General features: G+C 35.6%; 1 protein-coding gene across 3 annotated transcripts in view; it reads right to left on the bottom strand.

The window, feature by feature from the left end:
* Tbc1d4 (TBC1 domain family member 4) overlaps positions 1–18,737 on the bottom strand; it is a 185,284-nt gene that overhangs the window by 29,376 nt on the left and 137,171 nt on the right. Inside the window, exons 9-12 of one of the 3 annotated variants that reach the window (XM_040281403.2) lie at positions 10,651–10,725; positions 9,128–9,354; positions 6,988–7,152; positions 3,303–3,326 (exon numbers count right to left, since the gene is read on the bottom strand). In XM_040281403.2, coding sequence (XP_040137337.2) covers positions 3,303–3,326; positions 6,988–7,152; positions 9,128–9,354; positions 10,651–10,725 — 491 coding nt within the window. Of the gene's footprint in view, positions 1–3,302; positions 3,327–6,987; positions 7,153–9,127; positions 9,355–10,197; positions 10,243–10,650; positions 10,726–18,737 lie in introns of all 3 variants that reach the window. The other 2 variants (XM_040281406.2, XM_021726092.3) reach the window with 2 other exon arrangements.

The raw sequence follows: 18,737 nt of genomic DNA, 5'->3' as shown, positions 1-18,737 counted from the left end.
AATAATTTTGTCCTCACAGCAACCATCTATGGTAGGTATTATTACTCTTCCCATTTTTGGTAAGAAACCTAAGGTAGAAAGCATCTAAGTAACTTCCCATAGTCAATCAGATGACAAACAATGGAGCCAGGAGTCAAAGCCAGGCAATCCAGAATCCAACATGGAGGCACTATGCTTTATCATGCCAGTGTAAATACTCTGCATTAGTTCCTGCAAAACTCTATAGGACATAAAAACAAAGCTGTCAGGACCCCCAAAATTCTCTGTATTTTGGATGGAAAAAAAATTAGTCTCTAGTCAGCAGTAAGTCTCTTGGTTGGGTAATTTTCTTTCCACTTTTGAATGGAATGATCTACTTCAGCAGAGAACTAACTTCAAAACACTAAAAGGTGCTTTATTTGTGTAAATGCCTCACTTCAGTTTCTCTGAAATAAGTGCAGTTCATAATGAATATTCTTGTTGATTTTAAACAAAACAGCTTAATATAGTATAATATACATATGTTGCTACTTTATTATCTTTACATTTTTAAAGTCATGAAACAAATTATAGACATTCCCTTATTTCCCAAATAATCTTTGCCACCTTCATCTGTGTTTTAGAATGTAAACATGTACATTATTAAGTTGCTTCCCTCAAAAAAAATATTCAGGAAGAGTCTTCTGTGCCAGTATTTCATCTAGCAGAAATTTATGAACTAAAAAATGAGTAGCTAGGAAGGAAGTACAACTTGGAGAATTCTTGCCCAGTTCTGTGTTGGTATATTCAATATGTACTTCCTACTACTATTTGCCAACTAACTGAGAACCACAATCCATGCACACAAATGAGGGCTTTACAAGGGGAGAAAATAAGCCACATTACATGTTATAATCATGTAGGCTGAGAGGGGCATTTTGCATCTATCAAAAGTTATGGATAAGGTTGGGGTTGTGTGTGGCTCAGTGGTAGAGAATTTGGCTAGTATGCATGAGGCACTGGAATTGATCCTCAGCACTACAGAAAAAAACAAAATAAACAAAATAAAGATATTGTGTCCATCTACAACTAAAAATATTTTTTAAAGTTATGGATAAAATGTGAACCCCCTAAAGCTGCAAGATGACTTCTTTTTTTTGGGTACTGGGGATTGAACCCAGGGATGCTTAACCACTGAGTCACATCCCCAGTTCTTTTTCATATTTTATTTAGAAGCAGGGTCTCACTGAGTTGCTTAGGGCCTCACTAAGTTGCTGAGGCTGGCTGTGAACTTGGTATCCTCCTGCCTCAGCCTCCTGAGCCACTGGGATTACAGGCATGTGCCACCATGCCTGGCATAAGATGACTTCTTAATATGACCTTGAACAGTTGTAATCTTCATTATATCTACTGTTAACATCTTACTTCTTAAGTTAACAGAACTTTTAACGCATGTGCCTGCTTGGGTAAGAATCAACGCATTGAACATTGTACCTGATGAAGGTGTTTGAATGGTCATTTTCTCACAAGGCCAACACAGATACACTCTGTATAAAAGTCAGCTCTTCTGCCAGCTTCATAAATGTGTTCTGCTGAGCAGCAGACTGTCTCCCATCCCACCACCCAACTCCCTAGCACCAAACTTTAACTACCAGCATCACAAAGCCCAAATAAATGACAACACACTAGATAAATCTAGCTGGATTGCAGCCTATTACAATGCAAGATAGAACAAAATGTGATTAATTTATTTTGTTTTCTTTATTTTTTTATTTCCTTCCCTATAGGAGGGAACTATTTAATGGAAAGGTGAAGAAGCTTTCTTTTCCATGCCTTCAAGCCTGCATAGAACAATATATTGATAAAATTTTTTAGTTTATTCCATAGGATCACAGTACAATTTAACTCATAATTGCCTCCAGTGCAGTAAGAGTTTATATGAAAGTTCTGGTTTTCAACCAGGTACACATCTGTCAGCCTATGGAAAATCTTTACTAATTAAATAACATTGAGATTGAACCACTCTAGTGGAAATCAATAAGTGGTAGCTGAGCTGTGAGTCAAAAGAGACAGATTAGTCAGCGGAACAATGTGTAGGCAAAAAGAGAGAGGAGAACAAAGGGTTTTATTTCCTAAACTCTACACACTGAATGCAGATATTTAAAAAATGCTTTGCACCTCGGAATTTAAAACATGCCTGTGTGGTACATATGAAAACTTAAGATAAGGACAATGACATCCACCACAATAGAAAACGTCTCTGGGGCTCAATCTAACCATGTGTAAAATAAGGAAACTATAGGCCCGATAATCTCTAAAAGTAATAAGCAGATCAAGTTTTATGCCCATGGTAAGAACCTAAAAGGGTACAAGACAAAACAAACATCTCTACCAGACTTTTGAAAACAGATAAAAAGTATTCTTGAAATGATCACACATCCAACCCACCAAAAAAAGGGGGGGGAGGGGTGTATAGGTCAATTAACAAGTCTCAAAAACAAAATCACTTTTTATCTTAGCAATATGGCCAAAATATTTCTCTGAGGACTTTTCTCTCCTTGATGTCTCATTCTAGCATAATCTATAATACTATGTTGTTATTGCAGCTACCAAGAAATCTAAATGTCAGTGGTCACAAATAGGAAGATGGCCACATATGTTTCTCATGAGACTTGTGATATAGTGTAGAAACAGGAGCAAAGCAGATAAATGTTTGCAGTTGAGCTGTTGAGCAATGATTCTGGACATTTTCCACAAAGTACAGGGGAATCCAAGGAAAAGCTGTCACCAAGGTACGGTGAGGCATCAATAATAAGGAATTAGATGTTTCCCTGTGTCCAGACCAATGGGACATCCACAAGGCTTTACCAGGGTCTCACTGTGACCAGCATGACAGGAATTAAGAGGAACAGAAAAAAAAATTAATATTCCTCATCAGGTGAAAACCAGATTCCATTTTACAAGTATGTTACTTTAGGATGAATCATTTCTTCATCTTCTTGGGACTTGGAAGAAACTCCTCAGATGGACATATGTGTCTCCCAACTAAACTTTTATTAATTTAAAATTAAGATTAGGCTTTGGTTGAAGGCCACAGCACAGTTCTAAGGAAATTTCAACATGGAATAGAGTAGAAACAGGATTTCTGTTTGCAATCCACACTTTACATGGTAATTCATGATCTTTGATTACACTAAGGGTCACATTTCCCTACTGTGTAGACTTAGCACCCAGGAGGCCAGCATGCATTCAGGAGACAACCAAAACTGCTTCTTGGATTAATGATGGCATTCAGTGGGAAAATCTGTGAATTTTTTAAATGAAAATATTTAATCTCTAATCACCTTGATTCTGAAGCAGTGTCCTGTCTAGTACAACAGGAAAACAAGGAATGTATTAGCAGAGAGATATATGTCCAAAATCAGAACTTAGAATAAAAATACATTTCCTTAAGTCATCAATAAGGTTACTCCAATAAATAAACTGTAATGAACAGTTCTGCGATTTTTATCAATGAATACAAGAGAACGATAAAACCAAAACCGTACCACAAGCACTTCAGCAAAAAAACCTTATTTTCTCATGAAAAGCTTTTTAAGTAAATAAAAGTAATGACTGTCACTCTAAAAAATTATCATTTACTTTTGACCAATGAATCGTCGTAATACAAGTAATTTTTTAAAATACAAGCTTAAAACCTTAGAAGCAGTTATAAGGAGTAATAAAGATGCCTGTTGATAGAAAGAATATATATGTCATAAAAATATATCACCATACAAAATTATAATTTAATCACTGGATAATAAAATGTTGAATTTTCAAAAATTAATTCAAAGTCTGATAAAACAAAAATATATGCTTATTCCCTTCCCTCTATCATTTCAATTTCATGCAAATTGATCTACTAGCCAACAAACCATGATATTAAAAAGATCTTGGCTCCTCCTGCTCAGCAGAAATTCAGGACAGTGGTCCTAAAGAAGTATGCCTAACTTGAATTTAAAATTACAAGTAAGTATTCTTTTAAAAGAGTAATAGTATTGCTAGGCCACATCCTACCCTATCCTATTCCCTACTTGGTTATACATATTTAGAAATCCATTTTATGCAAAAAAGATATTAGGTACCAAGTGACAAGCAAATTACAATTTGTAGTATTATGAATCTCCTCCTCTCCCTATTCTGAATAGCTCCAGAAATCATGGTAACTGTGTATACATGATGTTCACTCTGAAACAAGTGGCAATGTGAGATGCACAATTCAAAAAACACTGGATCAAACCAAGCTCTTGAATATCGTTGTTTTTGGGAAATACACCCTCCTCAAGTATCAAGAGTAAAAGACACGATACACGCAACCTATTCACAAATGGCTCAAAATGAAGCAATATGTATGTGCATATAATGCAGAAATAGACATGTACCTGGACAAAGAGAATGACACAGAAATGTAGCAAAATATCAAAATGGATTAATCTAGATAAAGGATTAAAAGGAATCCTCTATTTTTGTAACTTTTCTATAAATCTGAAATTATTTCAAAATACAAACATAAAGTCACTCTCTCCAAGACTGCAACTATGTCTAAGTCACCACTAGTTAAAATAACCTAAGCGTGCATTATGTCCAATAATTTTATCACTGTGTAGGTATTCACCAATAATACATATATACAATAAATGATACATAGATAACAGTTAAGGTAGAACTCTTTTCAAAAGCAAAGCCTAGAAACAACCAAATGTCCATTCAAAAGAGCATGAATAAACTGTGATCTATTAAATGAAATACTATACAGTATTAAAAATGAATAAAGTACACATAAAAACAGGAATGAACCTCACAATCTGAAGTCAGTAAAAGAAGCCAAATAAAAAAAGGAACAGATAATGTATCATTCCAATTATATAACACTCAAAACTAGACAGAACTAACCTATGATATATGAGGCCAGCATAATGGTGACAGGATGGGAAGAAGAGAGTGGCACTGCAAGCCTTCTGCTTATAGCCCGGGCAGTGGTGACGTAGGAGTGTCACTGGAAATCCACTGAGCTGTATACTTAGGATCAGTGCACTTTTCAGTGAAAGTGTTTTCATGTTGTAAGTATACTTTTGGCCTACTGATTCTATGATGTCAAATTAAACGAATGTAGAAAAGTATAAAAGAAAAAAAAAAGAACTACTCTCTGGTTTTTAGAATTTCTCATAACCAAGAAAAACATTTAATAGAGTAGAAAACAGAATGTTAGATCCTGCAAATTGAAAAGGTCTCTGTATTTTAAACATTACCCTTCAAATAAAATAGCTACTAAAAGGTGAAGTTTTTCAACCTAACACTAAATCCTTCCGTTAGGACTGAGGTATCAAGGGCTCTGGAACACTAGCAGCAATAATACTACACAGGCCTAAGAAGGAATTCCTGAAAACAAATACACAACCTTATTAAACAATATAAGCAATATTTTAAAAAGTAAGCCACTTCTTTTGTACTCTATGTTCTATTTATAGTAGACTTTTGACCTTCCCAAAGGCTATCTCTAATTGTTACTTTGTAGGAAAGAAACAAGGATTCTTGTATGCTCTCTTTAACTAGTATAACAATAAGAAACTGAAACAAGGTTTGATGGTTCCATTCTTACTAGTACGTGGTATTATGATAAACTTAGATTTTTATGCACGTACAGTCTTGGTTCTTTAAATTCATTGCATATTCCATATATATTATACTATTTTTTTTGGTAGTGCTGGGATTGAACCCAGGGCCTTGTAAGCTCTGTGCTAATTCAGAGCAAACTTCAGATTCATAATTATATAATCCAAATTAATTATCTTTCTTAGAGTGAAAAAAATTGCCACTCAGGAAAAAGATAATCAGAAATAATTCAAGTATTAGTCTAATTTAACCAGCTAATGAGGGTTATCTAGTTATAGTGCTAGCTTTTAGAATATTCTAAGTCTAAATTAAAATAGGCCAAAAGAATATTCAAGAAGATTTTAGTGACACCAAGCCTAGCTAAAGCATGCATTCCTCTCCTAGACTACAAAAATTGCCAATTACCAAACAACTAAAAGCAAACCCAAATGTCCATCAGCAAGAAGGTAGATAACTCTGATATATCAAATAGAATACTATTTATTGATGAAAAAAAAAAAACCATGTGAACCAAACTAAATCAAAAAGGAATGCATCTCACAGACTGCTTAGGTCAACAATAACCCCTTTAAAGGGTACTCTTACCCCACCACATTCCAGAGCTGTGCAACACTTCACTAAGAATTCGAATGACTGGTATAATTTCACGTATTTATTTCCATTTTTATAAAGGAGGCAATTCTCCAAGAATAACCACATCTAATTTTGCATAGCTAAAAGAGCAAGCAACAAGTTTTAACAGGCTACACGTTTTCTCTATTGGGGACAAATATGAAACAAAACAGAATAGCTACAAGATTGAAGAGATCCCTTATGCTAGTTCAGAGCTGCTATCAACATGATCCTGTATCCATTTATTTGATGTACATTAAGTTTCAGAAAGTTAAGTCTGTCATTGAAAAATCAAAAAAGTACCTAAGAAATATTCTACATACTTAGAACTTAAGACATACTTCACTTAAACCTTTAGTCTAATTCAATCAGTGGCTTTTGGGTTCTATGAAACATATCCAGAGAGCTTAAAAAAAAAAAGAAAGAAAGAAAAAAGCATGATCGGTCCAAGTTTACTTAGTATGTGTTAGCACCAGGTCTTGTTCCAAACAATACAAAGTTTAGACTCCGGGCTCCAAGGCAAAGAAATACAAATAATTTCTTTAAAAATTAATTTAAAAAGACAATCACGTCATAAAAAGATTTGAAACTACTCATTTTTAAATTAATTGGAATTAAAGTCAACATATTAGAAACAGATTAGAACAAGCACACAGAAGGATGCATAAATGTCACTCCAAAATTAATCAGCCACTTTTTAGTAACTTATCAGTATATCACTGCAGAAAATTTTGCTTTGCAAACAGAGGACACTGATCTCACCTGATTTCATTTTCATATTGTGGGGACAGTCTACCTGAATTCTGGTAAAAGCTTTTCAGGAAAGAGGGGGCAGTGAAGGAAGGGGCAGAGAAGGAAGTGTGAAGACTTGGAAGACTGGAGGAAGAATTATTCTCCTTGTGCATACGTCGAACTGGTGGAAGAATGCTGAGTACAGAAAATACAGCAAATTTGTCTTAATTTATATTTTGGCAAAATCTTCATTCACTATGAAAAAGCATATAAACAGGTTCTTGCTATTAATTTAACCTTTCCTTTAAAGGATCAGGGCTGAATCTTATACTCAAAAAAAGCATGCAGTTCTCCGTTGAGGTGACCGGGCTTGAACTATCACTCTCGCACGAATTGAATTCCTCATTTATGCAGTATCTCTATCCATCAGTGTTCATCTCCTTAAAAATTCTTAATAATTTTAGGATAAAAATTGCTTGTCTTTACATGCAAAAGATAATTCAAGGGGAAAAACTAGGGAAGTGCAAATAATTACAGGAAAACAAGGTACAGAATGAAAAACTGATTATGAGCAGTTCAAAAACTATTTTAAAGATCTAAACCCTTCTAACTAACTCTTTGACAGCAACATGCCTGCTTGTTGGAAGTCACCGTAATACCTCTGGCTTAACAAAGATTAATGGCTGTGCTCTCTCCTGAAGCCTGTGAAATGGTGCCACCATGGTTCAATCCAGAGCCCTAAATCTCCCATATAGCTCTTTTTCCTTTTTATAGATATGTACCTGGACATATTATAGACAATAATTTGTGTGGTAAGTTTTTTATAAGGACATAAATGACATCTTTTTATATTGATAGAAATTATTTGAACTTATACATTACAAATTGTGCAAAAGCATGAGGGAAGCACTGAGATATCATTTATAGTCTAAAACAACTGATGGTTTTAATTCTTAAAAATAATTGTTCCTGCAGCTGTAGCTCAGTGGTAGAGCACTTGCCTAGCATGTGTGAGGCACTAGGTTGATCTGATCCTTAGTACCAAACAAAAATAAATAAATAAAATAAAGGTATACAAAATACAATAACACTTTTAAAAAGTAATTATTTCTGGGTGGGGGGGAAGAGATTTACTATGTTGGGTAAATACAAAATTATAAATAATCATTTTTTTAAAAATCGTGGTTGCCTATGAATACTTAATCTCTTTCACACACAAAACAAACTGAAGACAAATGTTTGTTCATACCATAATACCTAATTTGTAGATTTTGAAATCATTCAGAAAACAACAAGAATAAAACTGTTACCTTAAAAACATGCTAGTAAATCTGATAACATTGGCTATCAAGTATTAGCCTTTCTGGAATTTTTACTTCAAGTTTTATTTTTTTTCCAACTGGCAAATGGCAATCAACTTTATTTTTTTGTATCAAACTCACAGGTAAAGAAGAGAAACTAAATTATTTCTAAGATATAAATTGGGATCTATTGTACACAGCAAGAAATAGAATCATTTCTAGGTTTATTCCTTTTACTACATCTTACCAAATAACAAACAATTTTATTAAATTATTTTTTTAAATACCACCTAAGATAATTTCTAATGGCCACTGACTATAATTAGGGTATATTTAGTCTTCTTTCTAATATTGCTTTAGTTTCGATAAAATTTGTAGTGCTTTTCATATTTAGCTTTATTTAACCAAAAATTATCTCATGTATGAAGGTAATTTAAGTGACTTTTTTTAAAACCTGGAATTTTACTGTAGGCCAACAGGAAATTCTACGGCTCTGTTATATTTAAATTTGCTGACTTTGCTTATTGACAGCCCTCATTAAGAAGAACACTGAGTAATATGTGTTGTCAGTAAGTTTTCAGACAAAACAACTGCATGATATCGTGTTTTCTCTATTTTTCTTGGGAGAAAAAAAAAGTTCTCATCCATATGAAATGAGTGCATTAACTCTTTTCTATGAATACACTTTGACCTTGACCCACTTCCCTTAATCACCAAGGTAAAGAAATTCAGTTTATTTTTATGTTCTTTCTAAAAACTGAAAAGTTGGCTAGAGCAGGAAGTCACAATGGACCCAGACTCCACAGTGACCTGTCACCCAGGGTGACGTGGGAATCTGATTTCACGTTGTGGGGAGAGGCCTGACTTACCTGCACTGCTCGCTGGAGCTCTGCCTCAGCAGAGGGGAGCGCACCCCGGGAGCCCTCCCATTCTGCAAATTCAGCTTTCTCTTGGTGCTTGAAGGAGGGTGGCTGAACGTGTGAGCCCGTCTTCGAAACTGTGGGGAGTCAGAATCCTCCTCAGGGAACGCTTGCCAAGCAGAGGACAGCGGAGAGGCTGGTGGTGTCCCTGGAGGAGAGTCCCCTGGCGAGTAGTCCTGAAATGCAAGCACAAGGGGTCTCTCTTCCTACCAGGTTCGCAGTGGACCTGCAGAAGATCAGGGCTCAATGGGGACAGGGTGCCTCCTCTTCTTCCTGAGTCATGACAAAACTATTTTTTTTTTCTTTTTTACTCAATCCCTGGTGAAGGCTAATCAGTCTCACCACAGCCCACTTCTGATAAGCAGCTGTAAGACAGCATCCTAAAGATAGGCCAGAAAGTGAAAGGGATCAGAAAAGGTATTCTTTCCCCTGACTCGGTGGTGAAATGCTACAGCTACTGTGCTTTCCTCACTGCTGTTGGGGAGATGAAAAGAGACCATGACCAAATGAGGGTGGAGTCTGTGTTAACCCATCTCCTAATTTCCGTGGCATATCGCTGCACGCTTCCTGTACTGTCAAAATGATATCACAATGCCTAAGTGTCCAAGTCTCGTGGCAAAGCCTGAGGGAAAATAAAATCAAGCCTGGTATCTTCCTTCACTTCTGGATGTTTCTATTCAACTCCATGTTCCCGGAGGTAAAGTTCTTTTAAAAGACACAAAAACAGGAAATGAAAGAAATGCGAGCTGAGCTGGAATGTGTCTCCTGTTGCATGAATAGATACCATAAATCTTTCAATTCAGTCAGGTATGCATACTTTCCAGAACAGGCACCACTGTAAAAATGTTTCATTTGATAAACCTGGGTTAGGGACAACAGAGGCATATGTAGTCAGACTAAGTCCTCAAACTCCATCAACAAAAAGTTTAATAAAAATATTTAAACATTTTTTCCATTAAAGAAAGGTTGCCTATGCCTCGGGTTACATGTTACACAATGCAGAAAACAGGAAACCAAACCTGGGGGGAGTTATCTGTGAGGTAGAAGAGAGGATAAAGTTGCAGCTGAAATGATAAAACAGGAAGAAAATAGTAATATGGGAAGAGAACAACACAACAATAAAAAAAAATCACTGTACAAGTATAGCAATTAGATGGCTGGTTTTCTATGGCTCTGGATTAATTGTTGCTCAAACACTGTCCCCCAAAGCATACTACCTACAAAAAGTGACAAATCTGTGAGAACAGGATCTGCAATTCAAGACCATGTGTTCCAGCAGAAGGCTTCTCTGAACAAAGACCAGCATGTTTACAGCCAGGCCCTACTTATTTAAAATAACAAAACCTCAATGTTTATATTTTGAAAGCCATAAAGAACTCATAATAAAATAACGAGGCAGGCATATTATGATATTGGTGTTGGTTTTTACTAAATTGCAATTTTGGGTAAACAAAGGAGATCCGATTAGATACCTTCTCCGAAGCAAGACTGTTAGACCTTTCAAAGCTGTCCATACTTCCAAGCCGACCTCTCATCCTGTTAGCTCCCTGAGTGAAGAGAATAAAATTAACTCCTTATACAGCTTGGATTTTTATTTCAAAACTATAGAAGGCAATTCGAGGTCGCCTTTCCATGTGAGCATTAAATCAATCCATTTGTGGTTCTCTCAAATTTTTGAGCTATTTTAACATCCATGATAGCAGGATAAACAGAAACAGCCCCCATTCCCATTATTTCTTAATCAACTATTAGAGAACAAGATACTCAGATCAAGCTTTTTGAACTCTTTTGGTTACAAGGTTAAACATTATTCATCTATGAGATCAGTGAGAACTCCTGTAACTCTGAATCTCATACAGATAAAACACAAATGTGGAGGGTAGAGCAAAAACCAGAAAAGTTACAAAGATCAAGTTTAATACATACATTGTCCACACCACATGTTACAGACCTTAAGCTCCACATTATAGGATTATAACAGGTTTTAAGAAATAGAAAAAGGGACTTTCAAAATTTATTAATTTTGCTTTATTCATTATTCCATAATGCAAAACTACTTCGGTAAGTCATTTCATTCCAGAAGATTAGGTATCAGCCAGCTTCAATACTAGCAAACTGATTCTTTGTCTCATCCCCTCACTCTACACAGGAAGAAACTGCAGCTAACTAATGAAGGAAAAAGAATACAAAGGCAGGTTGAGCCACATCCTTCAGAAGGTCTTAAGAGACACAGCACAGTCTAAGGAGTTCTATAAACTCCTGCAACACACGAAAAAGTTCTAACAGGAATGACCGGGAAGTACAAGCCAGGCTGATGTGACAGTGATTCTATAAAATAAAAGCATGCACAACATCTGCACAATGCTTCACAGTTTTAAAGGATCTCCACACATACCTTGGTTTAATTTGGGAGACAGAGAAGACTAAATTTAATTTCAATTTTTTTAATGTTTTTTAATTGTAGATGTACACAATACCTTTATTTTATTTGTTTATTTATTTATTTATTTGGATTGAACCCATACATGTGGATTGCCTCATACATGCTAGGCAAGTACTCTACCACTGAGCCACAATCCTGGCCCATCATTTTAATTTTTAATCAAAGTAATAACCTGCCCAAAGTTTCAAAAGTCAAATTGTACTGCCAAAGCTTGTAATAAAAACTGAAGACCACCAACGCCTTCTCCACACTTTCAATCCCACTCCCCAAAGCAAATCTTAAATTATTTATACTGATGCTTCTGATGTTCAGCTCATAATACTATTTTTGAGTCTTTCCACTTTAGGCACTACATATTAATGAGAAGTTAATACTCTTACTTCATTCCCCACCCACTCTAAACACACACATACACACACTTCTCTCTTGCCTTTCTCCCTCAATATAGTTACAACACATATCAGTTGAATCAGTATTTTGTGCTTAAATTATTATGATTTTTAAACACTATTTGCAGATAAGCTACATATTTACTATAATTACATTTGATTATATCTCATGTCTTGTACACTCTATTTCTCACGGAGTTAATGACTGCTCAGAAATCACAAATTTATTGTAAAACTCTCCAGCAGATCGGGATTTAATCACTCATCACATAATTCATTAATTATAGGGGTTTTTTCCCTTTATCTCTGAACTACTTATTATAGAAACCCATCTTCTTGCTGCAATCTGGCCCTGCATTACAGATCTTCCGAGCATTTTCTTCACTATCAGTGTAGAAATCTACTTTCACCTTCTATGTTTTAATTTCTGTCTCCTTGATCCCCTGTCTTTCTCTTTTTCAGTTTACTTCCTCATTTAGGTGGAGGACATTCTCCAGGTGTTTTCTGAGAAAAGGGAGACTGGGAGGTAATTTTAATTTGCCTGTCTGTGAATGTCATTACTCTGTGCTTGTATTTCATTAACAGTTTGGCTGAATACAAAATTCTGGTTGGAAACATTCCTTTATACCATGTTAGTATTGCTCCATGTCCTTCAGTTCAGAAGTCTAATGTCTTGGTCAATCTAAAGGCTGTGTGTATGCCCTGCTATTTCTTTTTGGAACAGAATCTAAGTTTACCCTTGGGAATTCTAAATTTCACAACTATGTGCCTTGGCGTGACTTTTGTTCAGCTGTTCTAATGTGCACTCTCTGGGCCTATTAAATCTGGAAACTCATGTTCATTAGTTCTAAGAAAAAACTTAAGTTCTTTCTTTGAAAATTTCCTGCAGGCATGTTCTCTTTCTGGAGTTCCCAACTTTCAGTTTTTGGGTTTCCAGACTGATCCTTTAACTATTTAACCTTGTTCTATTTTTCACTACTTTTTTATTTCATTCTATCTTCTAAAAGATAATTTTCAACTCTAGTTTCCTAGACTTGTATTGAATTTTGCTTTTTATGTCACCTACAAGAAAAATTTAAGTGTTCTTTCTCGTTTTCAATTGGCTGCTTTATAATGATAGTATCCTATTTTATTTCATAGAAACAATACTTATTCATCTATACTATGATAATTATAGTTTCTTTTCTTTTTCTTTTTTTGATGCTGAGGATTGAATTTAAGAATACTTTACCACTGAACCACATCGCTATTTCTTTTTTCTTTTCTTTTTCTTTCTTTTTTTTTTTTTTTTTTTTTTTTTTTGATAGAGGGTCTTGCTAAGGTGCTGAGGCTGACCTTGAACTTTCGATCCTCTTGCCTCAGTTATCCAAGTTGCTGGGATTACAGGTGTAAGCCATGGCACTAGGCCTAATTATAGTTTTCTATTTCTATAGGTACTCTATATAACAACTATATCAATAATAAAATTCATAGCTTCATCTACTATTACTGAATACTTATCATGGGCCATATACTATGCAAACATTTCACACTGTATTAATTGTCTTATTTCATCTTCACAACAATTCTGTGAAGTAGGTGTAGTTATTAGTTCAACTTCACAGACAAGGAGTCAAGTTCTGATAGATTCTATGGTCCACGTTCACACAGCCAGTTAAGAGCAGCAATGTGAACAGAGAAAGCTCCATTTCTGGGTGAAGCCCTTGAACTTCTTCTCAGTACTGACTCCCTAAGGTAGAACTTTATGAATGCAGAATCACAAATAAAACTAACTTGCCTCGTCAGTTAAGTAGAATTTTACAAATACCCCAAAATCTTATCAAGTTCTCTCAGTTCTTCAGTTCTATGCTATAACTAACATACTTTTAATAATGAACTGTATTTGTGGCTAATAAATTACTGGGTGAGTTGTGTAACCAAGAGGACAGTACAGTAAACATCAAGTTGCTCTCTGCTATTTTTAGCCAGTACTTATACACCCAACTTGTCTGATATCTCAAACATGTCACTTGGTCACAACAGAGAAAGTAGTCATGGGTACCAAGCCATTTCCAGTACTAGAAAAGCAATTTAAATCACATATTTTACTCATTAAGGTATTTTATCCATATGTGTGTGTGTTTTTTTTTGCACAAAGAAATAAGCATACTTTAAGATCATTCTCTATGACTGTTACTAATTCACTCGTTCCTACCAGAAGACCATGGACACTACTCTGAAGAAAGCATGAAATAAGGACGGTTTTCAAAATGACTCACACAATATATTAAGTATTTCCATTTTAGAAAATTTCAACTTATGAAACAGCAACAAACAACAGAACCCCAAGACTCTGTCCTTTACCTTTGAACAGACAGCTCTTGCAATTTTACTCTATTATGATTTGGTAATTCATTTGTTGTGCCCTTTCCCTCAGACCCACTTTTTAATACTAATGAACTAAGCTTCTAAGCATTTAAAAAAAAATGGATCCTATTGCATAAACACCTATAGTCAGCTAAGTAAAATATTTTGCCACGTAAAAATGGCAGGCCATGATGAGCTCAACTCCATGACTGGAGTGTGACTCTTCTGCTATAAAACTCAGGGGTGGGGATGTCAAGTTGTAGGACACAAAACCCCTTTTGTTACATACCATTTAATACAACAAGAAAAAAAAATGCCAGCCTTCCTAACAAGGCCTTTCTGCAGCACATGATGCAAGCGAGACCTTGTTACTTCACAAAATTTATGGCATTTGGCATGGCTTTGGAACACAAAAGCTACAATATCCACCTTGACCAAAATAGAATGGCTGTGCCCTTGCTGAGAGAGTCACCACAGCAATTCAAGGTATGCAGAGGAGACACTTCAAAGGCGGCCATGCAAGTACTGTGCAGGATGCCAGGGTACTAAACGGAGATAAAGAGAACAACGCTCTAAATACCCTTTTGCTATTTTGTAAATGACAGAGTTTTAGAGCTAATCACTGAATATACCACCTCAGATGTATAGTGTCATTTTTTTCCCAATATACTGACACTTAATCCTCATGATAAAGTAAGCCAGGATTACTACACACATTTTACAAATGGTGAAACTATGGCTTAGAAAAGGGAAATAAATGCAAATTCGTAAACATAAGCCTGCTAGGGTGGGGTCTTGCCTTCAGGTCCCTTGATCACCTACTTAAATTATCTTTCTAATAAAATTCTTAAGAAACACTGTGTTAAATTCTGGTAGCTGATGTTAGTGAATGCTGATTCCTTATTTAGAATGTTAATATCTTAAGAATTAGACTTGTCTAGAATAGCAGCTTTCAAACTTTGCTGGGCATCAAGATGACTTGAAGGGCTAAACATCTGTTACTGGACCCAACTCTAGAAATTCTGATAAAGAAGGCCAGGACTTATATACCTAAGAAGTTCCAAGATGATACTAATGCTGCTTATGTGTGACAATACTTTAAAAACAAATGGCCAAAACCATGAAAAATTAAAATAAAAATAAAAGTCATAAGGCATCCTCTAAAAAAAAAACAACAAAAAAACAAAAACCAACAAACACAAATGGCCATCCTAGAGCACAGACAATCACAAATAGTGAGTTAAGTTGCAAAACAAAGAGAGTACATCAGAATCAATCATAGAACTTCTAAATTAGGTGCCGCAGTCCCACACCTGATATTTTGATACATTTTGAGTATAGGGTTGGGCCCACAGATCTGTATTTTTGGAAACTTCATAAATGATACGATGATACTGTCATACAACCAAGATTGAGGAGCTTGAACCATTCATTTAACTGCTTGTTTCTATGAAATAAGTACTTTGTTAAAATAAAAGTGGACATTCGCATTAGGATGACTATTTATTAAACAAACAAAAAAAGCCCAGAATTACAAGAGTTGGCAAGTATGTAGAAAAAAAAATGTAACTTTTATGGATTGCTGATGGGAATAAAAAAAAAACTGGTACATCCATTATGAAAAACAATATGGTGGGCCTATACCATATGATTACTACATGAATCAGTAAATTCCTCTTCTGGAAAACTGAAAACAAACTGAAAGCAGAGATCTGGATATCTGAATGCCCATATCCAGGATACTATTCACAAGAGCCAAAATGTTGAAGTAATCCAGATGTCCACTGACAGATGAATGAATAAACTAAACTAAATGTGGTGTATACATGCAATGAAGATGTTACTTGGCCTTAAAAACAAAGGAATTCTTTTTTTTTTAATTTATTTCTTACATACCTGATAATAGTGGAGTGCATTACATTCATAATTATCCATTCACAGCACAATTTTTCGTAAGTTTGTATATGAAGTATATTGACACCAAATTATGCCATTATACATGAGCACTCTTATTTTTTTGCAGACAATTCTTTTTTTAAAATTTTTTATTAGTTGTTCAAAACATTACAAAGCTCTTGACATATCATATTTCATTCATTTGATTCAAGGAGATTATGAACTCCTATTTTTACCTTATATACATATTGCAGATTCACATCGGTTACACATCCACTTTTTTACATACTGCCATACTAGTGTCTGTTGTATTCTGTTGCCTTTCCTATCCTCTACTACCCCCCTCCCCTCCCCGACCCTCCCCTCCCCTCCCATTTTCTCTACCCCATCTACTGTAATTCATTTCTCTCTCTTGTTTTTTTCCCTTTTCCCCTCACTTCCTCTTATATGTAATTTTGTATAACAATGAGGGTCTCCTTCCTTTACCATGCAATTTCCCTTCTCTCTCCCTTTCCCTCCCCGCTCTCGTCCCTGTTTAATGGTGATCTTCTTCTCATGTTCTTCCTCCCTATTCTGTTCTTAGTTGCTCTCCTTATATCAAAGATGACATTTGGCATTTGTTTTTTAGGGATTGGCTAGCTTCACTTAGCATAATCTGCTCTAGTGCCATTCATTCCCCTGCAGAACTCAAAAAATTAAACAATAAAATAACAAATAATCCAATCAACAAATGGGCCAAGGACCTGAACAGACACTTCTCAGAGGAGGACACACAATCAATCAAGAAGTACATGGAAAAATGCTCACCATCTCTAGTAGTCAGAGAAATGCAAATCAAAACCACCCTAAGATACCATCTCACTTCAGTAAGATTGACAGCCATTAGGAAGTCAAACAACAACAAGTGCTGGCGAGGATGTGGGGAAAAGGGTACTCTTGTGTACACTGCTTGTGCGACTGCAAACTGGTGCAGCCAATTTGGAAAGCAGTATGGAGATTCCTTGGAAAGCTGGGAATGGAACCGTCATTTGACTCAGCTATTCCCCTTCTTGGACTATTCCCTAAAGACCTTAAAAGAGTGTACTATAGGGATACTGCTACAACGATGTTCATAGCAGCATAATTCACAATAGCTAGACTGTGGAACCAACCTAGATGCCCTTCAATAGATGAATGGATAAAAAAAAAATGTGGCATTTGTACACAATGGAGTATTACTCTGCACTAAAAACTGACAATTCTTAATACACCTTTATACCACAATTTATCATATCTCTGTATATAAGGTATGTTGATACCAAATTCACATCTTCATACATGTATTTTATATAACGATGACTGTCTCCTTCCACCATCCTAGCTATTCCCCTTGTCCATCCCTTTTCCTCCTACCCCTATTCCCCATCTAGAGGTAATTTTCCTCCTATGCTCTCCCTCCCTACCCCATTTTGAGTCATCCCCCTTATATCAGAGAAAACATTTGGCATTTGTTTTTGGGGGATTGGCTAACTTCACTTAGCTTAATCTTCTCTAATGCCATTCATTTCCCTGCAAATGCCATGATCTAATTCTTTTTTAGTGCTGAGTAATATCCCATTGTGTATAAATGCCACATTTTTTTTTATCCATTCATCCACTGAAGGACATCTAGGTTGGTGCTACAGTTTAGCTATTGTGAATTGGGCTGCTATAAACATCGATGTGGCTGTGTCACTGTAGTATGCTGTTTTTAGGTCCTTAAAAACAAAGGAATTCTGATAAGTGCTACAACGTGGATAAAACTTGAAGAAGTTTTAGTAAGCGAAATAAACTAGTCACAAAAAGACAAATGTTGTGTGATTCTACTTATAATGAATCACTGAGAGCAGACAGATTCAGAAACAGAAGGTAGAATGACAGTTATAAGGAACTGGGGTGTGGGAGAGTAAAAGGAAGTTGAGTATTGGCAAGAGGGAGAAAGTTCTATAGAGATGGATGGTGGTGATGGTTGTATAACAAAATAAATGTGCTCGCATCCACTGAATTGTACATTTCAGGTGGTTAAAATGGGACTTTTTATATCACTATATGTATATCTTACCACAACAAAAAAGAAAATGAAAACAAAAATGAGTAGAAATATTTAACTTACTTATTAATGTTATTTAACTTACTTATTAATGTTATCTGTCCGATAAAAGATTAAAAGAAAGAGAAATGCCTTGATTTACGGTACAGTCTCCAAAGTCTAACTCTCAGATCCTCCAGGCCTGTCCTCCGAATTTTCTCTAAGGATTGTGATGCTTCAAGTGTGGCCTGGTCCTCACAAACGAATGACTCACCAGCTAACGTGCATTCCCGTCCAAGCTCGACACTGCCACCTGCTCTCTTCTCAGCCATGGATTGTGAGCAATTTTTCCCAGTGGCATAAATCGATAAAACTGGATTACGACGGAAACCTTATAATTGTATGACCCACACGTTGGCGAAGTCCAACAAACGCTAC

Source organism: Ictidomys tridecemlineatus, chromosome 6, assembly GCF_052094955.1.
Source record: "Ictidomys tridecemlineatus isolate mIctTri1 chromosome 6, mIctTri1.hap1, whole genome shotgun sequence".
Lineage (NCBI taxonomy): Eukaryota > Metazoa > Chordata > Mammalia > Rodentia > Sciuridae > Ictidomys > Ictidomys tridecemlineatus.
This window is presented reverse-complemented; position numbering and strand designations above follow the sequence as displayed.